Source organism: Myotis yumanensis, unplaced genomic scaffold, assembly GCF_028538775.1.
Source record: "Myotis yumanensis isolate MYYU_CA2020_CCGP unplaced genomic scaffold, mMyoYum1.0.hap1 SCAF_9, whole genome shotgun sequence".
Taxonomy (NCBI): domain Eukaryota; kingdom Metazoa; phylum Chordata; class Mammalia; order Chiroptera; family Vespertilionidae; genus Myotis; species Myotis yumanensis.
Genome location: NW_027223760.1, coordinates 33,925,128 through 33,947,302, shown reverse-complemented (window position 1 = coordinate 33,947,302; position 22,175 = coordinate 33,925,128). Strand labels below are relative to the sequence as shown.

The 22,175-nt window shown below is 49.6% G+C and overlaps 2 gene segments (V, D, J or C); both read right to left on the bottom strand.

The window, feature by feature from the left end:
• Positions 1 to 1,710: 1,710 nt before the first annotated feature.
• On the bottom strand, positions 1,711 to 9,525 carry LOC139015983 (T cell receptor beta constant 1-like). The segment is given in 6 exon segments: positions 1,711 to 1,946; positions 2,233 to 2,339; positions 2,476 to 2,493; positions 2,917 to 3,309; positions 6,639 to 6,759; positions 9,457 to 9,525. Coding segments are annotated over 6 exon segments (729 nt in total).
• Positions 9,526 to 11,061: 1,536 nt separating this feature from the next.
• LOC139016272 (T cell receptor beta constant 1-like) overlaps positions 11,062 to 22,175 on the bottom strand; it is a 36,944-nt gene continuing 25,830 nt past the window's right edge. Inside the window, 6 exon segments of the C gene segment in view lie at positions 11,062 to 11,325; positions 11,620 to 11,726; positions 11,861 to 11,878; positions 12,291 to 12,683; positions 15,401 to 15,447; positions 20,728 to 20,740. Of these exon segments, the coding sequence occupies positions 11,305 to 11,325; positions 11,620 to 11,726; positions 11,861 to 11,878; positions 12,291 to 12,683; positions 15,401 to 15,447; positions 20,728 to 20,740 (599 nt within the window).

The following is a 22,175-nucleotide window of genomic DNA, read 5'->3' as shown; positions in this document are numbered from 1 at the left end:
AAATGTTAAGGATCTCAGGATGAAATTCTTCTGAAGTTAGGGTGTGTCCTAAATCCAATAACTTCTCCCTTAGTAAGAAAAAGGAGAGGGACACTTAGACACAGAGACATGGGGAAGAAAGTGATGAAGGTAGACAGAAGGTTCAAATGCGGCTGCCACAATCCTAGGAATGGGAAGAAGCAAGAAACAATTCTCCCCTAGAACTTCATATATTTGATGTCAGTGAGAAAGGGAGATGGAGAGAGAGTTGAAACATCAATGATGAGAGAGAACCATTGATTGGCTGCCTCCTGCATGCCCCACACTGGGGATTGAGCCTACAACCTGGGCATGTGCCCTGACCAGGAATTGAACCATGACCTCCTGGTTCATAGGTCGATGCTCAACCATTGAGCAACATTGGCCACTGGCAGGGCTCCCCTAGAATTTTTGAAGGGAGTGCTGCCCTACTGACACCTTGATTGTGGATTTATGGCTCCAGGGCTATGAGAGAATAAATTTTGTTTTAAATCATCAAGGTTGTGGTTCTTTGTTACAGCAGCACTGGAAAACAAATACATGCAGGATTCAAGGTCTCTTCATGCTCTTGCTGTGGATCCTGCATCAGAGTTTGGGAGCAGCTTCTCCAGTGTCACCGTGTGACTATCACACCATTCTAGTGTTGACTTGGAAATGTTTCCTGAATCTTTAGCAGAACATGCCATTGTTTCCCAGCTTACCAGTCAGTTGATTTCTGGACTATGGTTTCCTTACCTGTGAAGTGGGGAGACTAATACCTGCTTCTAGGGTTGTTGTGAGGGAAACTGGGACAACACGTGGGCCAGTACTCAGCCCCCAGTCTGAAGTCAGGCAGGGCATCATTAAGGACTTCATCTTTACCACCCTTTCTTAGCTTTCAGACTTCCTTCTTACCACTGACATTTGGCCTCAAATAACTTACACATGAACTCTCTCCCTCCATCTCTGCCTTCTTTTCTCTAATTGCTCCCCCCTCCTCTAGTGCAGTAAATGAAACCTTCATGTAGAGTTTACTGAGTAAGGTAACCGTCCACCCAAGTGGGTGCACTCAGTGTGCTGTATTTGGGGTGGCCTGGTCTCCATCCCTTCAGGTGAAGCTGCCCATTGGAAGGGCTATGTGGCTATAGCACCTCAGCCCCACTGAACCCTGCTTCCTGTCTCTATTCCTCCCCCAGGGCCTGACCCCATGTGTCCTGCCTCTAGGAAATTAGGTTTCACATGTCAGCATTTTTAACTCTGTGCTTTCCTTAGGATTCTAACCTAGACATGCAGAATAGAGCTAAATAAATCTTGTGCTGAAGTCCAGAAATAAGATAAGATGGAGGTGTTAACAGACACAGATAAAAAGTGAATGCATAATAAATGAAACTTGAATCTGGAATTGAGAAATGACCGGGCTTTCTAACCCACAGGTATGTCCTGTCTTCTGTCTTGTACTGAGGTCCTTACCTGTGCTCATCATTTTTCAAGAGCATAGCACCTTACCCCTCAGACTAACCCTATGTACTGGGGCACAGAATGCCTGGTTATGGATTATAACGCCCACCCCCCACCAGGATGAACAGGAGGAAGCAGCACTGGTCAGAGAGGAGAATCCGTCACTCCATATGCCTGAGAGGTGGTGCTTTCCTCAACCAGAAGGTGGGTCTTTGAAGGGCAGAACTCCATAGACACTCATGAAACACTACCAAGTCCAGCACAATATTTTTATTGGCTTAGTTTATCTCAGATTCAGTATTGAGGAGCTCAGTCTGCAGGGCAGCAGAGAGAAGGGACAGATACTCATATAGGTAGGAGATAAGAGGGCGAGGAGAGAATACCTCATTGGGAACACAGACTGGAAGCATGTGAAGGTGAACCTAGGGTTTGGATTAAAAATGTCTGAGGATGGGCATCTGGAACTGGTCTCAGGAATCCTTTTTCTTGAGCTGCAGAAGAGAGGACACTGTCAGGGTCCCAGGGGCCATGAACAATAGGAGTGAGTCAGAGGAGGCCAGCTTTGGCCCCAATTTTGGGAAGGGCAGTCTGATTCTCCCCATCCTCCAATGCTGCATTCTATAATGATCCCAATACTTTCTGCCCAGACTGGCAGTCCAGTTATAATTCCCTGGAGGTGAAAGGGCTGAGGTCAGGCTCTGAGATCCCCTCCTATCCCATGGGTATTGTTTCACCCTCTCCCTCCACCCTGCCTGTCTACCCTACCCTCCTCCTTACCATGGCCATCAGCACCAAGGTGCTGACCAGCACCGCATACACAGTGGCCTTCCCCAGAAGGATCTCATAGAGGATGGTGGCAGACAAGACCCCTTGCTGATAGGACTCTGTTGGTAGGAAAGGAGAGCAGGTATGCACTTTTAAGCAGATATCTTTGCCCCCCACCCCCAGAGTCATGGGTGCTCCATTCTCTGGTTCCAAAGACCATGGGAGATGGAGAGAAAGAAGCAGAGGGTCACTTACCTGAGGTGAAGCCACAATCTGAAAGAAAGAAGAGAGAGGGGAATGAATGAGCAGATGAAACACTGTTAGCCTTGTGGTCAGCACACTTCAGGCCCAGACCAGAGGAGTCTAGCACTGCCTTCCTGTGTGCCAATATAGACACATCATCCTTGAAATTCATGAGACACACGTGGCAGCTTTGAAGGGGATGGGGACACACCACACAGATGCTGAGCCACCCAGGCCAGTAGTAAGGGGCCCAGCTGCAAGGCTGTGCTGGCTGGGGATCTGAGGAGGAACTAGCCCAAGGTGCCTGTTCTTCTTCATGGTGTGCTCTCATCTTCCCATCCCACTCCTTAAAAAAAAAAAAAGTCTAACCTGGTCTTTGTGGCCTTCTACCTGGATGCCCCTTTCTCTCTGGTCTGACTCACTACTTGCCTGACCCTCCAAGGCTCCACTCACCTGCTCTGCCCCAGACCTCAGCACTGACATTCTGGGTGATGGGTAGGGGGCGGGTGTCCTCCCAATTCTTCCTGTCTTCTTCCTCTAGCCCAAAGAACTGGACTTGGCAGCGGAAGTGGTTGCGAGGATTGTGCCAGAAGATGGCAGAGACCCTCAGCCGGCTGCTCAGACAGTAGGTGGAGTCACTGAAGTTACTCTGCTCCTTGTAGGGCTGAGGGTCTGTGCTGACCCCACTCTGGATCTCCTTCCCATTCACCCACCAGCTCAGCTCCACGTGGTCGGGGTAGAAGCCTGTGGCCAGGCACACAAGCGTGGCCTTCTGTGTCCGGGCGATCTCTGCTTCGGATGGTTCAAACACAGTGACCGTGGGAGGTTTCACCTTGTTCAGGTCATCTGGAAGGGGAGAGGGGTTAGGAATAGGGCTGGTCTGAGAGCTGTCTAGGTTTGGTAGGGGCTGTGTGTGCATGCATGTGCATGTGTGTGTATGATGAGAAGAAAGGTCATCATAAAGCAAAATTATGTAGTAGGTCCTGTTTGTTTGGGTGTCACCGTCTACTGTCTCTCCATCCCCTAAGGTGGCATGATAAATGGCACTGCCTAATGTTCTGAGTATGTTATTTGATTTCTTCCCCTCAATAAAAGCTACCTGTCTACTTCTCACCATATTACTTAGTAATTATTTAAATAGAGCACTGGATTGGAATCCAAATAACAGGATCCAAATCTCGGAAATGACGTTAGGACCTCGGCATCATTTTTCCTGCTCTGAAGGGAGAATCACAACACAGACTGTTCAGGGTGTGTGTGGAGATTAAATGATATAACAATTCAGACACATAGTCCTCCGTTGGGTTATTAATATCTGAATCTAAGTGGCTGAGGAAAGGGGATCTGGGGACAAAGGGATCATTTGGGAACTGGGATTGTCTTTAGATGACAGTGTACAAATGGCACATGTTTGTGCACTGAGGTGAGGACACCCTTTTGTATCATGACATGCTCATGAGCTTTGGGGTTTCCTGGCATTTTTTTATGGTTCATGAAGTCTTTCAGGCCATTCTGCCACCTCCAAGTACCCCGGAGTTTTCCTCAGCTCAGACAGAGAACAGTCTCCCCTTATGTCCAACTCAGTGATTCTCCAAACTTCTCTGCCCTTTTGTTTCCACCTGTTGCATCTTTCCCACCAGCAAGCTTCCTAAATGAGCATCTGAGAGCATCGGAGCAACTTCTTGCTCCCAGTTGTCATGATACAATTTGTCCTAAGCCTGTTTGCAGTGTCCTCCAGGCCACAGGCGAAGGCCTTCTATTGGCGGGCTTATTCCTTCTGGGCTGTTCCCCATTTATTTTATCCTGTTTTCTATTCGTTGTGTTTGTTTCTGGGCAATTTCTTAAAAATTAAGAAATCTCATTCTCATGAAAATCCAGTTCCACCTGGAAGATGGAGGAATGCCCTTCTAACGGAGATGTCATACTTCTGCCAAAATGGGGTCACATCCACAGATCACACAGGACCCCACACTTAGAAGGACCACACACTTGGTTTAATGGCTGCTGCCACCATTTTGAAATTCTAAATAATTTTTTAACAAGTGTCCCCACATTTTCACTTTGAGCCAGCCTGTGTTCTGTCATGTCAGCTCCCTGCCCTGGACCTCCTCCCTGCTAACCACTACTAAGTCCCTAGGTCTTCACTAGCCCACCCTGTGTGAAGTGGCCACATCCTAAAACATGCAGTACCAGCTCCATCAGCCTTTCTGCCTATAGCCAGGTTACTTAGCTCTCATCTCCAAGCCCCTGCCTCCAGGGTAACCACAGATGCACTCCTCTGACCCCTCACCTGGCAAACTGTCAGTGCTTAGTGTCAAAATGAAAGATGTCCTCTGTGCCATGTGTGAGGCTCCCCATGGTGTGATGAGCAGAGCAGAAGCAGGATCTGGTGACTCTGAAGCACTGTCTACACAGCCTGCAGTGGGGGCAGGTCTTATTCCTCCATGTTTGTGAGTCCCTGTAAGGTGTGAGTAGCTTGCCCAGATGTATGTAGGTGTGCATGCTAATGAGCTTCTGTGTGTGTATGCTCTGCTTGTGAATGGCGAGGTTTATCTTCCCTGTTCCTGACCCACCTCTCACAGCCCTCACTCCATTATCCACAGGCCAAATCCTGCCCCTCCTGGGCCCCGGGTTCACCCTCTCCCGGCCTCCCCAGTGATCAAGTGAGTAGGGGTGGGGAAGGGAAGCACTGAATTACAGCAATCCACCCTTTGCTGAACACTCTACAAGAGCCTTCCCTTGGGATCCTCACAATGATAGTAAGTGGTAGGCCTTGCTGATGATAACGTATATTAGAGGGAATTGAGGGTCACACAGATACACATGCCCAAGGTCACCAATCATTAGAGAGCCAGGGTTTGAGACCTGGGTTTACTGGCTCGAAAGTCAAGGTCTGTTCTCCACCCTGGCTGATCACCCGCAGCCAGCGTTTCCTCTGGGCAGCTCAGCTGAGCCCCATTGCTCCAGCCCAATGAATTTAACTACCAACAGTGCTCGTGGTTATCACATAATCCAGGTAAAGAGTTTTTCCCTCTCTGGCCTCAACATTCTCATCACCAGGTGACATCTAGGGTCCCTTTGCAGCTCTAAGAGCCCAAGATCTTCCTGGGAATTTTCCTCACCTCACAGCAAAATATCTGCAGTTATTGTGTTTGTGATAAATGAGCTTCCACACCATCTAGACCAGTGGTTCTCAACCTTGGCTGCACATTAGAATCACCTGGGAATCTTTTTAGAATCCTGATTTCTGGGCCCCATCCTCTGGAAATTCTGTTTCTTTGTTGTGGGGTGGGGCCACATTAGTAACAAAGAAACAGAATTTTCAGAGGATGAAGCCCAGAAATCCGGATTTTAAAAAGATTCCCAGGTGATTCTAATGTGCAGCCAAGGTTGAGAACCACTGACCTAGGCTGTTATGTACTTAGTGTGAGGACAGTGATTGCAGGCTGGGGGAGAGGGGACCCATCTGGGGGTAAATGCACCTCAGTTGGCTGAGGTTACTGTCCCTCCTCTAGGACCAGCTGTGGCAGGACTGGGTGCTGCCTCCCCCTACCACTCCCCACCCCACCCCAGGGGTCTGAGGCTTAGGAGGGACAGAAAGGGTTTTCAATTTAATCTCAAGTCCACACTTCTAAATCCAATCAGCAAACCCGGCTTGTTTTGGCTCTTTTCCTCACTGACTCATGTTTCTCTGTCTCTATCATCTTGGCCTCTCTCTTCCACTGTTTGTCATCCTTTCCCCTCCTCTGTCCCGGGCACCTCCACCTCCATCTCCCAGGAGCCAGGTCTGCAGGGGGCCGGCCATCCGCGCTCATCCCACTTTCTCCTGCCCCTCCAGCTCTCTCCCCGGTGGAGGTGGAGCAGATACCCCTCCCGGCCTTTCCCCAGCCCAGGTTTTCTAGTCTCAGTCTTTTTCTGCCATCTAGCAGCTCTCAGAGCTCAAAGAATCCTCTTCCCCACCGCCCACCCTGCCCCTAAGTACCCCAGAAAAACAGACCCTAAGCCCCCTTTCCACTCTGCCCATGTTCTCGGACCTGGAGCCCCCCATTCCCATCCCCCCTTCACTGAGCCAACCCTACCCACGGACAACTCGCGGCGCCCCAGCTCCGGCCGCCACCCTTCTCCAGAGCCCCCAGGGGCTGGGGAGGGAGGGCGGAGAGAAGTCCGATTCTTACCTACGACGGTGAGCCTGGTGCCGGCGCCGAAGTACTGTTCATAGGAGCACAGAGACCCAGCCCCGCACGTAAACCCCGCCGCGCCGCAGCCCGCCTCGCTCCCGGGTCCCAGCCCCGCCGGCTCCGGCCCAGCGCAGGGGGACCAGGTGCCCAGAAGACCAGGGTCCCTGCGCCGCCGCCTTCCATCCCCACCCGCCCCGCCGAGTCCCGCGGCCACTCACCCAGCACGGCCAGCCGGCTGCCGGCCCCGAAAGTCAGGGGGGCGGCCGCGGAGCACAGCCTCGGAGCCCCTCACCAAAACCCGCCCGCGCCCCGCGCCCCGCGCCCCGCGCCCCGCGCCCCGCGCCCCGCGCCCCGCGCCCCGCGCCGCTCACCGAGCACCAGGAGCCGCGTGCCGGGACCGAAGTACTGGGTCTCCCCGTCACGGCCCCCGAGCCCCGCACAAAAACCCGCGTGCGCCCCGGCGGGTGTCCCCGCTTACCTAGCACGGTCAGCCGGGTGCCCGGGCCAAAGTACTGCGTGTTTTGGCTCACAGCCTCCCGGCACAGCACAAAAACAGGCGCCGCTCCCCGTGGCCTCCCGGATCCTCCCCACTGCCCTCCTGGCCCCCCAGGCGTCCCTCCTTACCTAGCACGGTCAGCCGGGTGCCCGGGCCGAAATACTGAGTATCTGTGCTCACAGCACCGAGGTCCGGGACAAAAACCCGGCGCTGCCCTGGGCTGCTGCCCCGGACTCAGCCAGATCTCTGCTCCAGCCGCAGCGGGCACTCCATAGCTCACTCAGCACCCAGCACCCAGAGTCCCCGACCCAGGGTCGCCCTGCCTCCGAGCACAGCCCCAGTGGAGCTGGGTAGCTGCCCCCCTCTCTCCATCCTGCCCCAGGAAGCGCTCTGGACCCCCAAGTGTCCTCCTTACCCAGCACGGTCAGCTTGGAACCTTTCCCAAAGTACAGCTGTCCGGTGTTCGCACAGCCCTGGGGACCCAGGCGCAAACCCCACCTTCCGGGACTTGGGCCCCTTGGAGGGTCCAGCGCCCACTCCCTGAGGGCCAGTGTTCAGGGGTCGTCCAAGGGAGAGTCCACCCTCCCTCCCACCTGGAGCAGCTTCTTACCGAGCACCGTGAGCCGGGTCCCTGGCCCGAAGTATTGCTCAGCATAGGAGCACAGTGGGAAGGGGCTGCCAAGAATTCCTCCCCCCTCCACACACACACTTCCCCATCCCCCTTGGCGCAGCCTAAGCGCCTCCCTCCTCCTTCCTGGCTTCTCACCCCCCACCTCCAGATGTAGCTGGACATGGGAATCTGGACACTGTCAGGTCACCCCCAATTCACAGAGGAAGTCAACTTGGCTTGAGGACAATACAGTGGCGGTGAAATCTGAAGGAGTATTGGTGGTGGTTGGGCTGGAGTGGGCTAGACCCTGCCTCATGCTACTTATAGCCCCTGTGGCCTTAGTTCTTCATTGGAAAAGATGGAGCAAGGTCTTTCCCACGGGGCTGCTGTGAGTTCTTGATGAATGCTGCATGTGCTACTTTGTCATAGGGCAGGTTTTTTTTATTTATTTATTTTTATTGCTTAAAGCATTACAAAGGGTATTACATATGTGTCCTTTTTTCCCCCCCCCACCCTTGACAAGCCCCTGCCCTCCTTTACCCCCCAGTGTCTTATGTCCATTAGTTATGGTTATATGGATGCATACAAGTCCTTCGGTTGATCTCTTACTCCCCTCCCTCCTGTCCCCCAACCCTCCCTGGCCTTACCACTGAAGTCCGACAATCGGTTTGAGGCAGCTCTGCCACTGTATTTATTATTGTTCAAAAGTTTGTAATGGTCTTAATTATCCATGAAAGAATGAGATCATGTGGTATTTTTCCTTCATTGACTGGCTTGTTTCACTTAGCATAATGCTCTCCAGTTCCATCCATGCTGTTGCAAATGGTAGGAGTTCCTTCTTTTTAACAGCAGCATAGTATTCCATCCTGTAGATGTACCACAGTTTTCTAATCCATTCATCTACTGATGGGCACTTAGAATAGGGCAGGTTTTAGAGACAGCTGAATGAGATCCCACTTGGTTGCCTTGGCCCTTGGCATTCTGGGAAGTTGAGTCTGGAGCAGAGAGATGTAGAGGTGTTCACTGAGTCAGGGTGCCTGCAAGACCTTCTGGGACCAGCCTCAGAGACCTCTCCCAGCTACTCTCCCCATCAGGAGCATATCCCCTGTGCTGGGTGGACACATTTTCTGAGGCAGGGCTTTTTGTAAAAGCACCTCCTCTACTTGAATCATTGTGGCCCCCCCAGTTGCCACAATGCTACACCATGGTACAAAAATGTTTTCTCCCCTCTAGCCCCCCTCCCTCAACCACTGAGCAGAGGCAGGAAGCACAGGTGGCAGAGGTTGGTCTGATTGAGTGGGGCTGGGGAAAGACAAACTCAGAGTACACTTAGAGTAGGGAGGGGCTTGGGGAAGGTCATGGTGCCAGTGGGGGGCAGAGAGGCCCCTCCCTGGAACATACACAACTCTGAGGAGGTCTCCTATGTCATCAGGTCTCCCCTCTGAGACTCGCCGTGCCCACCTGCACATTTATAGTCAGGCGATGTAGGAGGAGCGAGGGGTGGGATCTATAGAGCAGGTGATGGCTACTTATGGCACCAGGACAGCACCCCAGAAACCTCTGTGATTCCCCATTGTTTCCAGAACAAAGTTCAAGCTCCTTAGCCTTCATTGATTGCACAGATATTTAATGAGCATCTACTATGCGCCAGGCCTCATGCTGGTCCATTTTCCTTTTAGCCATATGTTTTATGACTCCTGTCTCTGAACCTTGTACTCAACTACACCGAAGTACCCGGCCCCATTGTTTCGACTTTTGTTTATGCCTCTGACAGTCATGACCACTTCCATTCTTCCTTTGAAGAGTTTTCCAGCTTCTCAGACTTTTCCCAGTCAGAAAGTTGAGCACTAGCCTCTGACTGCATTTCAGTAGACAGCTTGCATTGCTGTTTCAAAGCATCGCCTGTATTTCAGCTATTTCTAGTCATGAATTATTCCCTTTAGGAACAGGTAAGCTTGGAGACTGTGACTTGGATATCTTTATTTTCTTGAAAGTTCATAGAAAAACATTGCAATCTATGTATTCAATGAGTTTATATATATATGTACATATATGTGCACACACATTTGAACATGTGCATGTGTTACAATGGAGAGGGAAGGCTGTGTTCTGTAGTCTTGTAGATGGCAGGGTACGTGGCTATTTCAGGCAGGCTTGTCGTGATACCTGCTCCCAAATTGGGTCACTTTGGGCTCACTCATTTATTCATTCACTTATTCAAAGATAATTTATTGGGTTTCTACACTGAACTAGGGTACTATGCCATCTCCCAGGGATGCTGTAGTAACACACAGCCTTATTATCAGGAGCTGACCATCAAATGGGGTTGTCAGACAAGTGAAGAGGTAGTTTCCATCAAGTGTGGTGTCAGGAAGGAGGTGTGCACAACACACAATGATAGCAAAATATAGGGCGCATTCAACCCAACCTTAAGAGAATAAGGGGCAAGGAGCTCCGGAGAAGGCCTCTTGAGGGAAGATACTGAGCCAAATCTTTCAGTAAGTAGGAGTCAGAGTACTCAGTCATTCCAGGTAGAGGAGTGCAAAATGGCCTGGAAGCGAATTGCTCAGGCGGTTTGGTGATGAGAGGAGTGAGGTGAGTGTGGAATAAGAAGGTGGAGGACAATTGTGAGTCTTTCATGCCATCCTAAGAATTTTGGACTACATGATCATGGTGACAATGAGACAACAAAGAACTTTTGTAGGATTTCTAGAAATAGCAATAGGGTTGATCTTGGGTTTGGAGAAACTTTATTTTCTATCCTTCTGGGCATGATCAAGGGGCATCTTCACAACTGTTAGTTGACTAGAGAGAAATAGATAAACTGATTTGTAACTTAAAAAACTGAAGACACAGCTGCTGAGGATAAATCTCCAGGTCAGTGCATTTTTCTCCCAGCTGAGAAACCTGGTTGGTGATGAATGGAGAGGAGAAATGTGCTCAGTGAGACAGCTGACAGGGACAGGAATGCCATATATAAGCCAGGCTTTGTTAGCCAGGGGGACATAACCAGTTGGCGGGTTGACACACCTATGTAGGTCAGCTCTTACACAGAGCACCTTTGTCCAGGTAGGACAGACGATTCCTATGGTCAGCATCACCATTTTTCTAGGCTGTTTGGGAGTAAGCCTCTTCATGTCCCATCACCACCTTTCACATTTCTTAAGTTCCCCACAGAAGGAGCAGTGCCAGTCACAGGCTGGGTCCCTGGGTACCTGAGGGGACTGCACTTTCCTTGACTACCTCTTGTTTCTATCCTAACTGGAGTCCATGAGAGTTTGGAGATGGAAAAAAGAGATATGTAGACACTCAAGGCAGAATCAAGCCAGAACAGGCCATTTTTATTGGTTCAGTCAATGTAGGCACACCAGGGTCCCCTGGGGTTAGGGAGATTTTAGTCATGAGTGTTCAGCTGTGCAGTATATAGCGGGTGGATATCAGGATGAATTGAGAGATTGAGACAGCTCTTCAGAAGCACTGGCTAGGAATGGAAAAAGGGGAATCCATATTGGGGAGATAACAGGCTGGACGTTCCTGGCTGCACCTCTGAGCTTGTGTCAGGAATTCTTTCTCTTGACCTGAAGAGGAGAAGAAGGTTTTGGAGTTACCTGGAGTGTTGGGGACTTATAGGAAGCAGGATGGCCCATTGACTAGATGAACAGGGATCCGCATAACTAGGTTTCAGGTGACCCCAGCTTCTCTTTCCCTCACATCTCTTCCACTGTGGTTCTGGAGGTATACTAAGTAAGGCATCTTCTAAGAAATGTGAGTAAAACCCCTCTTCCTCTCCTCCCACCTCTGGTCCTGGATCTGAGTTGCTATGTTTCGAGTGTCACCTCCAACCTGCCTGCCCACCCTACCCTCCTCCTTACCATGGCCATCAGCACCAAGGTGCTGACCAGCACTGCATACACAGTGGCCTTCCCCAGAAGGATCTCATAGAGGATGGTGGCAGACAGGACCCCTTGATGGTAGGACACTGTTGGTAGGAAAGGAGAGCAGGTATGCACTTTTAAGCAGATATCTCTGCCCCTCCCCAGGGTCTATGGGTTCTCCATCCTCTGGTTCCAAAGACCATGGGAGAAGGAGAGAAAGAAGCAGAGGGTCACTTACCTGAGGTGAAGCCACAATCTGAAAGAAAGAAGAAGGAGGGAAGTGGATGAGCAGATGAAACACTGTCAGCACACTTCAGGCCCAGACCAGAGGAGTCTAGCACTGCCTTCCTGTGTGCCAATATAGACACATCATCCTTGAAATTCATGAGACACACGTGGCAGCTCTGAAGGGAATGGGGACACACCACACAGATGCTGAGCCACCCAGGCAAGTAGTAAGGGGCCCAGCTACAAGGCTGTGCTGGCTGGGGATCTGAGGAGGAACTAGCCCAAGGTGCCTGTTCTTCTTCATGGTGTGCTCTCATCTTCCCACCCGACTCCTTTTTTTTTAAAAAAAGTCTAACCTGGTCTTTGTGGCCTTCTACCTGGATGCCCCTTTCTCTCTGGTCTGACTCACTACTTGCCTGACCCTCCAAGGCTCCACTCACCTGCTCTGCCCCAGACCTCAGCACTGACATTCTGGGTGATGGGTAGGGGGCGGGTGTCCTCCCAATTCTTCCTGTCTTCTTCCTCTAGCCCAAAGAACTGGACTTGGCAGCGGAAGTAGTTGCGAGGATTGTGCCAGAAGGTGGCAGAGACCCTCAGCCGGCTGCTCAGACAGTAGGTGGAGTCACTGAGGTTGCTCTGCTCCTTGTAGGGCTGAGGGTCTGTGCTGACCCCATTCTGGATCTCCTTCCCATTCACCCACCAGCTCAGCTCCACGTGGTCGGGGTAGAAGCCTGTGGCCAGGCACACAAGCGTGGCCTTCTGTGTCCGGGCGATCTCTGCTTCGGATGGTTCAAACACAGTGACCGTGGGAGGTTTCACCTTGTTCAGGTCATCTGGAAGGGGAGAGGGGTTAGGAATAGGGCTGGTCTGAGAGCTGTCTAGGTTTGGTAGGGGCTGTGTGTATTTTACGTGGGCCTGCGGAAGGGGGTCAACATAAAGCAACATTATGTATTAGATCCCGTTTGTTTATAGGTCCCATTCTCTATTGTCATTTTTCCTTGACTTTCCCATCTCCTTCTTAGTCATCCCATGGAGCGACTATCTTTTCCACCTCCCTAAGGGGGTGCACCCTTCTGTCCCAATTTTCTTGGATTTTTTTTTCAAAGTCTCACACTCAGGCCTTGCTCAATTATCTATCAGACGAGTATATCTGTCTTATGTTTTCTTCCTTGTTCAAAGCCTTCTTTGGTGCTCGATGTAATCTTTGAGATTTAGAAGTGGTTATAAGCAGAGTTGAATGGGCCTGGATGATAAGGCAGAAGATTCTCACTAGCAACATAACCCTGGGAGCTAAACTGACTTTTTCTAATTAGCATTGTCCTGTTTTGTAAGGTGTATATGTTTGTCTGTATGATAGCACATACAAGAATTAGTCTTTCTTACCTAGAAGAGACACCTTACCCATTGCATCTGACTATATATTTTTTCTATATACTATACCCAACTGAAATTTTTTTCTCTCTTCTTTATTTTTTACTGTGTAACTTTCCAAGGTGCCCCTGGCTATTATCTTCTCAGCTGTTCCACATTTCCTCCCAAGCGGGGACACACGGGGTTCATGGTAGCTTGCCTGGGATGCCTGTCATCTCATGAGAGATACTCCCCACGGGTTGAGCCCTTTCTTCCTGCCAGTGCCCAGCAAGCCTCCCTGCCAGGGTTGGAATCCTATTTCACAGCCAACCTTTGCATTCTTAAAAGCACTGAGACCTTGGTTGCTGGGTAGGAAAAAGCTCCCAAAGTCTGAATGCCATTTCATCAGAGGCTCCATATTGTAAACCCCTGGGCCTTTTTACAGTCTGACAGATGGGAGAGAAAGGATTTCTTGAATTGTTTGAAGGCATTTTCCCAACTGAAGACACAGAGGAATGGAAGACACACAGCCATTTTTCAAGCACCCTCCTTTTTGTCAGACTTTTCTGCTCCCTGTATTTGGTTCTGTTTTGACCACAAATACAGTTTTTGGAGTAGAAATGTGGCAAATCCAGATATCTCTACTTTATCCAAATTTGGGACATGCTTCTGATGGGAAAGTTGAGACACAGGTTTGGAAAAGGGCAAACCGTGACACAGTGATGATAAACAATGGGAACGAGAAGGATGGTGCCTAGAAGTGAGTCCTTTACAAAGGATTTTCACATAACTTAACCCCATACAGTTGAAGGACTCCAAGAGGCTGGCATTGTTAACTCTGTTTATATCTCTCACTTTCTAATTTCATGAGCTCCCTGCCCCTGAACCCAGGCATTGTGAATCCCACGGTGAGCCTGGTGCCGACCCCAATTCCATTGCACTTCCTGACATTGTGCCCCCATCTGTAGAACAAAGCCTGATCCAGCCAACCAACCTGCCCCCTTCCTCCAGCCCTGTCTGTATCTCCAGTCGAGACCCATCCATCTTTGCCCCTCTTCTCCCGATTGTCTGCTTCCTCCCAAGCACAGGTCCCTTAGCCTGTAATCCCAGCACAGACCCGGAGGTTTGAGAAAATGAGTCCTCCTACCTATTTCTCTTCTTTATACCTGGTCTGTTGGAAGATGGTATAAGCTTCCCATTGTAATAGTTAATTTTGACATACTTCCTCTAATCCCCACCAAACACAATCTCCCCCAGAGACTCCCCTGCAGTTCTTACAATGCTGTGACATGGACTTCTGCCTTTGGGACTCAGGATCACTTCTCAAACCATCCCAACCTCACCCATCTGGTCCCTCACTGCCTCCTGAGCCCTCAAACCACCCAGAAAGACACACAGGGATCTTTGGAGAAGTCAAGACAGGGACGGAGTGAACGGTGCAGGGCTGAAGTTAGAATGGGTGGGAAAATGGAGAAGATCAGAAAAGAAAGGGAAAGTAAAACAACATAGTAATAAAAAAGTAGAGATGAGAGGAGTCTGGAGAACAATGGAAGAGGAGAAAGCAAACACAGAACCTGAAGACTAAGCGTGGAACCCACCGCTGAGATGGCGCACAAACACAGTGGAGCAAGGAGGAGGTTTCGGGCAGGGTGGAGAGGGCCCTGAGTTCCAGAAAGGAGGGCAGCTCTGATCCTGTCCTTACTCCACACTCCCCTCCCAGCGACTGATCATCATGGCCCAGCACAAGCACCCCCCAGTCAGGAGCAGGACTCCATACCTGTCACGGTGAGCCTGGTGCCGACCCCAAAGTAGAGGGGCGAGTTATAGGAACACAACAGCAGAGAGCTGTGGCAAAACCTACCAGAGGTCTCCTGCCAGAGGGCTAGTCTTAGCTCCCTGGGAGCCAGAAGCCACTTTTCCTTGCCTGGATTCATGGCTCTGGACCCAAGAGAGTCTATTAGGAGGAAGACGCAAGCATAGAATGGGGAGAGGAATACCAAGAGGCTTCGGTGGGGCATATCCACCAATGTAAGAAGGAGGATGAACCAGGAGAAGGGTAAGGAGGCAGATTATGCACTGAAGACTTAAACTCCCCTCCAGGATAGAAGAGTTCCCTCAGTCCCCTTCCACCAGGGTTGGGAGCAGAGACAAAGTCAGGTCTAAGGGACAGTGGCCCCACCACTTCGGGCCAGTACCTTACCTAGGACAGAGAGTCGAGTCCCATCTCCAAAATACTGTGGCTGGTTGCTCACAGTACCACAGGAGTGTAAAAAACCCCAGAACCACAGGTGTGGGGCCCTTCCTTCCAGAAGCTCAGTCTACCCAGAACTCCCGGGACTCTAGTCCACTCACCCACATTCTCGGAGCCTGTTCCCTGCTGTGTTCTCAGTCCCTGTCCTCTCCAAGGCATCCTCCTGAAACCCCCTCCTTACAACACGCTCTCCCCAGGGAAGCCTTTTACTTACCCAAGACAGAGAGCTTGGTTCCACTGCCGAAAAATAGCTTCTCGTTACTTACGCAACACTAAAGCCTGGTAAGAAAACTGGCCTCACATTCCTCCTCCTCAAGTTCACCTGCCAGCTCTCCTTCCCTTTTCTCAGCAGAATTTTAGCTCTGGGAGGTGGAGGGGGGACAACTGTGCCACCAGAAATGCTGTGGTAAGAGGACCCATTCAGCCCTGTGAGATCCCCCCTCCTGCGTCCATCCCCTTCTGTGTGAGAGACAAACAGCGGGACTACAGCAACTCTACCTCCAGGGACTCTCCATCTACCTTGGCCATGACGGGGCACCTTCCATGGACTCAGGAGGTGGACAAGGTGAGCCCTTCCTGGCTAAGACTACTTGCCCCTGGGGAGAGGAACCCAGACTTTGGCACAGGCAGTCCATTGGGTTACTGGAGATGGAGCCTGGTCCCTCCTGTCTGCATCAAGACAAGACTTCATATCTTTTTGATGAAAACATGCTTTTACCTAAGCTCACAAGACAGGCTCCATCTGGGTCCTTGCCTCTTCTTATAGGCTCCCAGCCCGTCAGCCCCAACTCGCTTAGACTTGCTTACCTACAACAGTGAGCCGGCTGCCTTCCCCAAAATAGAGGGTGTTTCCAGAACACAGCCTCCCGGATCCATTTCAAAACCCCTCTTGTCTGCTGAGCACAGCTGGGATTCCCTTATAGAGTCCCTAGCCTGCTTCAGACACCCTGCATACCCTTCCAGAGCCACCCAGTGACATGGGGAAGAGACAGAGTGAGATCTCCCATGAAATTCAGAGCAGGGAATATGAGCCTCTGTTGGCGAGGGAAGATGGGCCAATGTCAGAGATCACTATGACCCTCTGGCCTTCTCCCCGCTCCCTCTCCCAGGTAACTACTCAGAGGGGCAGCACCATCTCTCAGGCTCAGCTCTGAGATTACAGGGGACCTCAGGTGGCTGAGTGAATGTGCTCGTACAGGGACCCTCCTCTGAACTCGTTCACAGATGTAGGACCTGGGAGCCAGGTCATCTTTTCCTGCCCATGTTGTCTGGGTTAGTACTCCCTCCCCAGAACCCCCTGGAGACCCAGCCTTACCTACGACCATCAGCCTGGTCCCTGGACCGAAGGTAACATCATAGTTAACACATCAGAATAGGACCACTCTAAAATGCACACTTTGGACCCACTATCCCCTACCAAGGGCCCAGGAAGATCCAGAGCATATCTTACCTACAACTGTGAGCCTGGTGCCTTCTCCAAAGAAAACTTGGGTGTTCACACAGTGACATGGGGCAAGGAAGAAAACAGAATTGAGGCATGGAGAAGAGGGGCCCTGGCTGGTGTCTGGAAGACTCTGGAATGAGAACTAACTGCTCCCCATCCCTGCTTTATACTGAACAGAAGAACATATTCAACTTTGACTTCTGAGGTCACGGAGCATGGCTAGATCCATCCAGAGGGCCCCATGCCCCTTTTTCAAATGTCTCAAAGTATGTGGGCTGGAGAGGAGGGCAGGGTCCCAGAACCCAAGATATATCTATCTTCTTTCTTTATAGATTGGGTCACCTCCCATGTACCTTCCCACTGACCTTGTCCTGGGATGAAGGAGTCTCCCTGAGTCCTTCCCCCATAAACCCACTGAGGTGTCCTTCTTACATCTGGGCTCTCTGCCTGGAAGCTTCAGTTCTGATCCAGGCCTGTCCTTATCCTTGGCCTTGGCTGGACAGGTAGACAGGAGTGAGGAGGAGGCATTCTGAACCAAGCCACTCTTGGGCCTGTGACCCTAGAGAAAAGTGGAGGGACTATGGGGTTGGGCCATGCTGAGAGGTTTTTGTAAAGGTTTCCCATAGAGATAAATCACCGTGGCCCCCTGTCCCCACAATGTTTCAGCTTTGTACAAAAACGCCCCTCCCATGGGCCCGCCCCTCAGAGCCAGGAAGAAACAACCAGAGCAGCTGTCCTTTGAGGGTGTTGGAGTTTGGGGGCAGTGGCATCATCCCCTGCCCCATGGTGTGAGGTGGCAAGGTTCAAACCAGGCCAAGGGTCTCCCTCCTCACCCCATACCCTTTCTTCAGGATATTCTTAGCTCCTCAGAGACATGTGTCTTTTTGAGACTGCCTACCACAGGGCCTGGTTTTCTCCCTAACCTGGTATCCGCCCCTCTTGCAGAGTCTGTCGTCATAGCGGGGAGCCACCCTGTCAGAAAGTGGAACCCCCTTTCTACCCTGGGCCTGCCCCTGAGGTTGTGACACTCAGAGACCACACCTTTCATTTGAGAATGAGGCCCTACCACCCAGACTCTGTCCCTTTGGCCCCACTCCGAACCTCTAGAGTGGTCTGGAGGAGAACTGACCATGAGCTGCCCAGGCTGGACTTTCCTAGATGTGGCCAAAGTGAGAGCTGTGAGCTCAGTGCATTTCTGAATGGGTGTGGGTGAGGGAAGACCACACCTGTGTTTGTGGAGCTCAGATGTCAGAGGGAGGTCAAGGGAGTCGGGGAAGTGGGTGTGAAGAACTGGAGAAATAGTCTCAGGCACATACAATCATGGCCAGATAATCAGTCAGTCTTCTCCCTCTTCCCTGAAGGGTAGATATTTTAGATTTCCTGCATGAGATGACCTTGATTAACCTCCAGTTGAGTGGCCTAGATCTCATTTCACTAAATGGAGCTTTCTTTTATCACCTTTGACTATGACTAAAAATCTGGGGGTGAGGGGGCAAGGGGAAGACAAACTTGACTACATAATGATGACAAACTTACATGGAAAAATATACACAGAATCAAGAAATAAGTGACAATGGGGGACAAACATTTTTAGTCCTCATCAGAAGGACTAATCTCCCCAATATATGATGAACTGCTAGAAATCAGTAAGAAAATAATCCAGTAGCCCTATAAAATGGGCAAAGAACAGATGGCTCAGTCATAGCATCCCAATGGTGCTTAACCATAGGGAAAAACATTTGCAATGGTAAATGCAAACTAAAATTACATTGAAATGTCGCTTTTCACCAATTTGACAAACTTGAATCATGGAAGAATATTCTATTGGCACCGTGTGGTGAAATATGCACTTTGACATACAGTAGTTCCCTCCTTATCCTCGGTTTTGCTTTCCAAGGTTTCAGCTACCTGTGGTCAACCAAGGTCTGAAAATATTAATGAAAAATTCCAGAAATAAACAATTTCTAAATTTTAAATTACATGTTGTTCTGAGTACATGATGAAATCTCATGCTGTCTTGCTCCATCCTTCCCTTTATGTGAATCATCCCTTTGTCCAGTGTCTCCATGCTGTTGATGCTCCCTGCCCCTTAGTCACTTAGTAGCCATCTTCGTTATCAGACCGACTGTCTTGGTACCACAGTGCTTGTGTTCAAATAACTCTTATTTTTACTTAATAATGGCCCCAAGCAAAAGAGTACTGATGTTAGCAATTTGGATATCCAAAGACATGCTGTGAAGTGCTTCCTTTAAGTGAAAAGGTGACTACAGTACAATGAGATATTTAGAGACAGACAACATTCATATAACTTTTATTATAGTATATTCTTAATAGTGTTTTATTTTATTACTAGTTATTATTGTCAATACCTTAACTGTGCCTAATTTATAAATTAAACTTTATTGGAGGTATATATGTATAGGAACAAAACATGGTGTACATAGGATTTGATACTGTCCATGGCCTGTCTCAGGCACCCACTGGAGGTCTTGGACTGTATCCTCCGTGGATAAAGTGGAGACTACTGTATTGATTGTGGATAGGAGTTCAAAATGACACAACCCTATGGGGGACAATTTGAAGATATCTATACAAATTACAAAAATGCATCTATTTATTCACCCAGAAATTCCACCTATGGAAATTTACCCTTAAACATTATTGAATACAAATTAAAAAATCTGTGTAAACTATTTGCATTATTCGAAATAACAAAACAATTGAGAATAACAAGTGCCCATGGCTTTATGGTTGTGAATTTGCTGAGGAAGCTTGTGAAAAATGCATATTTCTGAGTAGTCCCAGGTACTTTTTAATTAAAAATCCTGGGATTGGCTTTACTAATTTGTACTTAAATAAACAATCAAGCCTCAAATTACCCTGGATATTTCTATTTCAGTGCCAGGTTTGGACCCACTGCTTGTCCCCTGACATGTAAAGAAACAGGTGTCAGGGTAGAGAACACGAGAGTGCTACCTGGTGGTGTCACAAGTTGGATGCAATAGTGTGGCTCTTAAAATTTAGGGAAAAGAGAGAAAGGGAAGACAGTCTGTTTACTTAACTTAGGGATAGCGGCAGATCTCACACTCTATCATAAGCCTGAATAAAAGGTCTTGGGTTGCTTTTATCAGTTGAACTGTAGTAAGACCTGGTCTTTATTCCCTTTCCACATCGAGAAACACTTTTATCACTGTAATGACTTAGTTTGATCTATTTCCGTATATTTTCCTGTCTTATTCACCCCTTTGCTTACCAATAATTGACCCCCTCAGTAAGTTTCCTTAGGACCATCTAGCTGGGGATCCTCATCCTGACCACCTTACAGAGAATAATACCACTCTGTCTTGGTATCACAGTTTCTTTTAATTCTGATGGGATTTGCCCCAGTTTTGCCATTCTGTCACATTGTCATATACAGCTTTTTTGGGGGGTGAGTGGGTAAAAAGAGCTTAGTGCTGAATGAGGTCATTCATCAGTTTGGACAGCAGGGGGCAGCCTTTCCTTATTTTTTTTAGACCTAAGTAGCTGCAATCTCAGTGTGGCCACTTGAGGGAGTGAGAAGACTGTGGATAGTGCTCACGGGGAACAGGGGAAAGTGGGGTTACCTGTGTGCCTTTCTCAAGGTGTGTGTTAGCATGCGGGAAGGAGATACACAAATAACATCTTATATATGCATAATTCTTGAAACTTTCAAGCATGCGGTTACACTCATGTTAATCTAAAATTTGTCTCCTACTTTCTTCAGATGTAACTGAAACCTGAGGCTAAAATGGTTGCCAACCTCATGTGTGATGCAGAAACAGAGCTGGAATAGGCACCCAGGCCTCCTTACTTAAGGCCTGGAGCTCTGGTAGGTGCTGTTGCCCCTGCAGCCACTGAAGGTCCTGCCCCTCAGGGAAGCCCACTTCTTGGAGCCAGTATGCTCGGGCCCCCACCCAGGCCCTCCACTGACATCTGTGAGACCTTCAAGCCCCAGTCTCTGTATCTGTGAAATGGGAAGAGTAATAATATCACCTGCCTTAGGAGTTCCTGTGAGAACTAGATAAGATAGATAATGCCTGTAATGATTAGTGTGGTGCCTGAAATAGTAAAAATGTTAGTTACTACTGTTTTCACAGAGAGTACAGCTAGGAATCTCAAGCTTTAGCTTGCATTGGTTCTCAAGCTTTAGCTTGCATCAGGATGACTGGGAGGCTTGCCAAAATGTGAATTGTTGAGTCCCATCCCAGAATTCCTGACTCAGAAGGTCTGGGGTGGGACCCAAGAATTTGCACTTCTCCTAAATTCCCAGGTTATGCTGGTGCTGCTGGTCCAGGGGCCACACCTGGAGAATCATTCTTCTGGAGGCTCTGCCTTTCTTCAGTACATTTCCCTCCACTCCTAGGTCATAGTTTATTGATTCAATTACTGGGGGTCTATTATATTCTAGGCATTGTTTAATTACTAGATATATCAGGATGAGCAAGGCAAGATTTCTTCCCCAAAGAGCTCACCACCAAATGCCAAGGCAGATGGATCTATGTTTACTCAGTGGCATGAGCAGGACTGTGACAGACATCAGTGAGGGTCAGAAGCAGGGTTCCTCACTCAGGCTTGAGGGCCAGAGGCACAGGGGTGAGGGGAAGAATCAGGAACAGGAGGAGTCGGAAAAGACCTTTCTGAAGAGGGTGAAGGGGTGGGTGGGAAGGCCATCGAGTGAGATGGACAGTAGTGTCCAGAGCTAGAGGTCAGAGGTGTGTGGCTCATTGAAGGAACCACAGGGACCTCAGAGCACTGGTGGGGACGGGAGCAACAGGGAGTGAGGCTGAAAACATCGGCAGGGGCAGAGCAGGAAGGGCCCATCTCCAGGATAAGGAGCTTGGGTTCCATTTGGAAGCTGTGGGAGGTCAGGAAAGGTATTAATCAGGACTTGATGTAACAAGCAGGACCTCTTTGGGTGCAGTGTTAGAAGGTGGACAGAAGACCAGCCCCCTCAGTAAGGGCAGTGATGCAGGGAGTGGGCTGGAGAGATGTTGAAGGGCAGAGTTGATGGACCACAGTAGCATTGGAGAGACCATGAGGCGGGGTAGAGAGAGTATGGCTTTGGGGCCAGGCAAATAAGAAGTTGAACTCCTGATCTACCATTTGCTGGACGAGGGACTTGGGTGAACTAACTTCTGCTTTCTAGTCTGTACCACAGAAGTGACATCCACTGCAGAGGGGAGGGTGAAACAACCATGAAATGTCTGTAAGTGCTCCGTACACTAAATATATGTATATTGGTATCATCAGATGAGATGC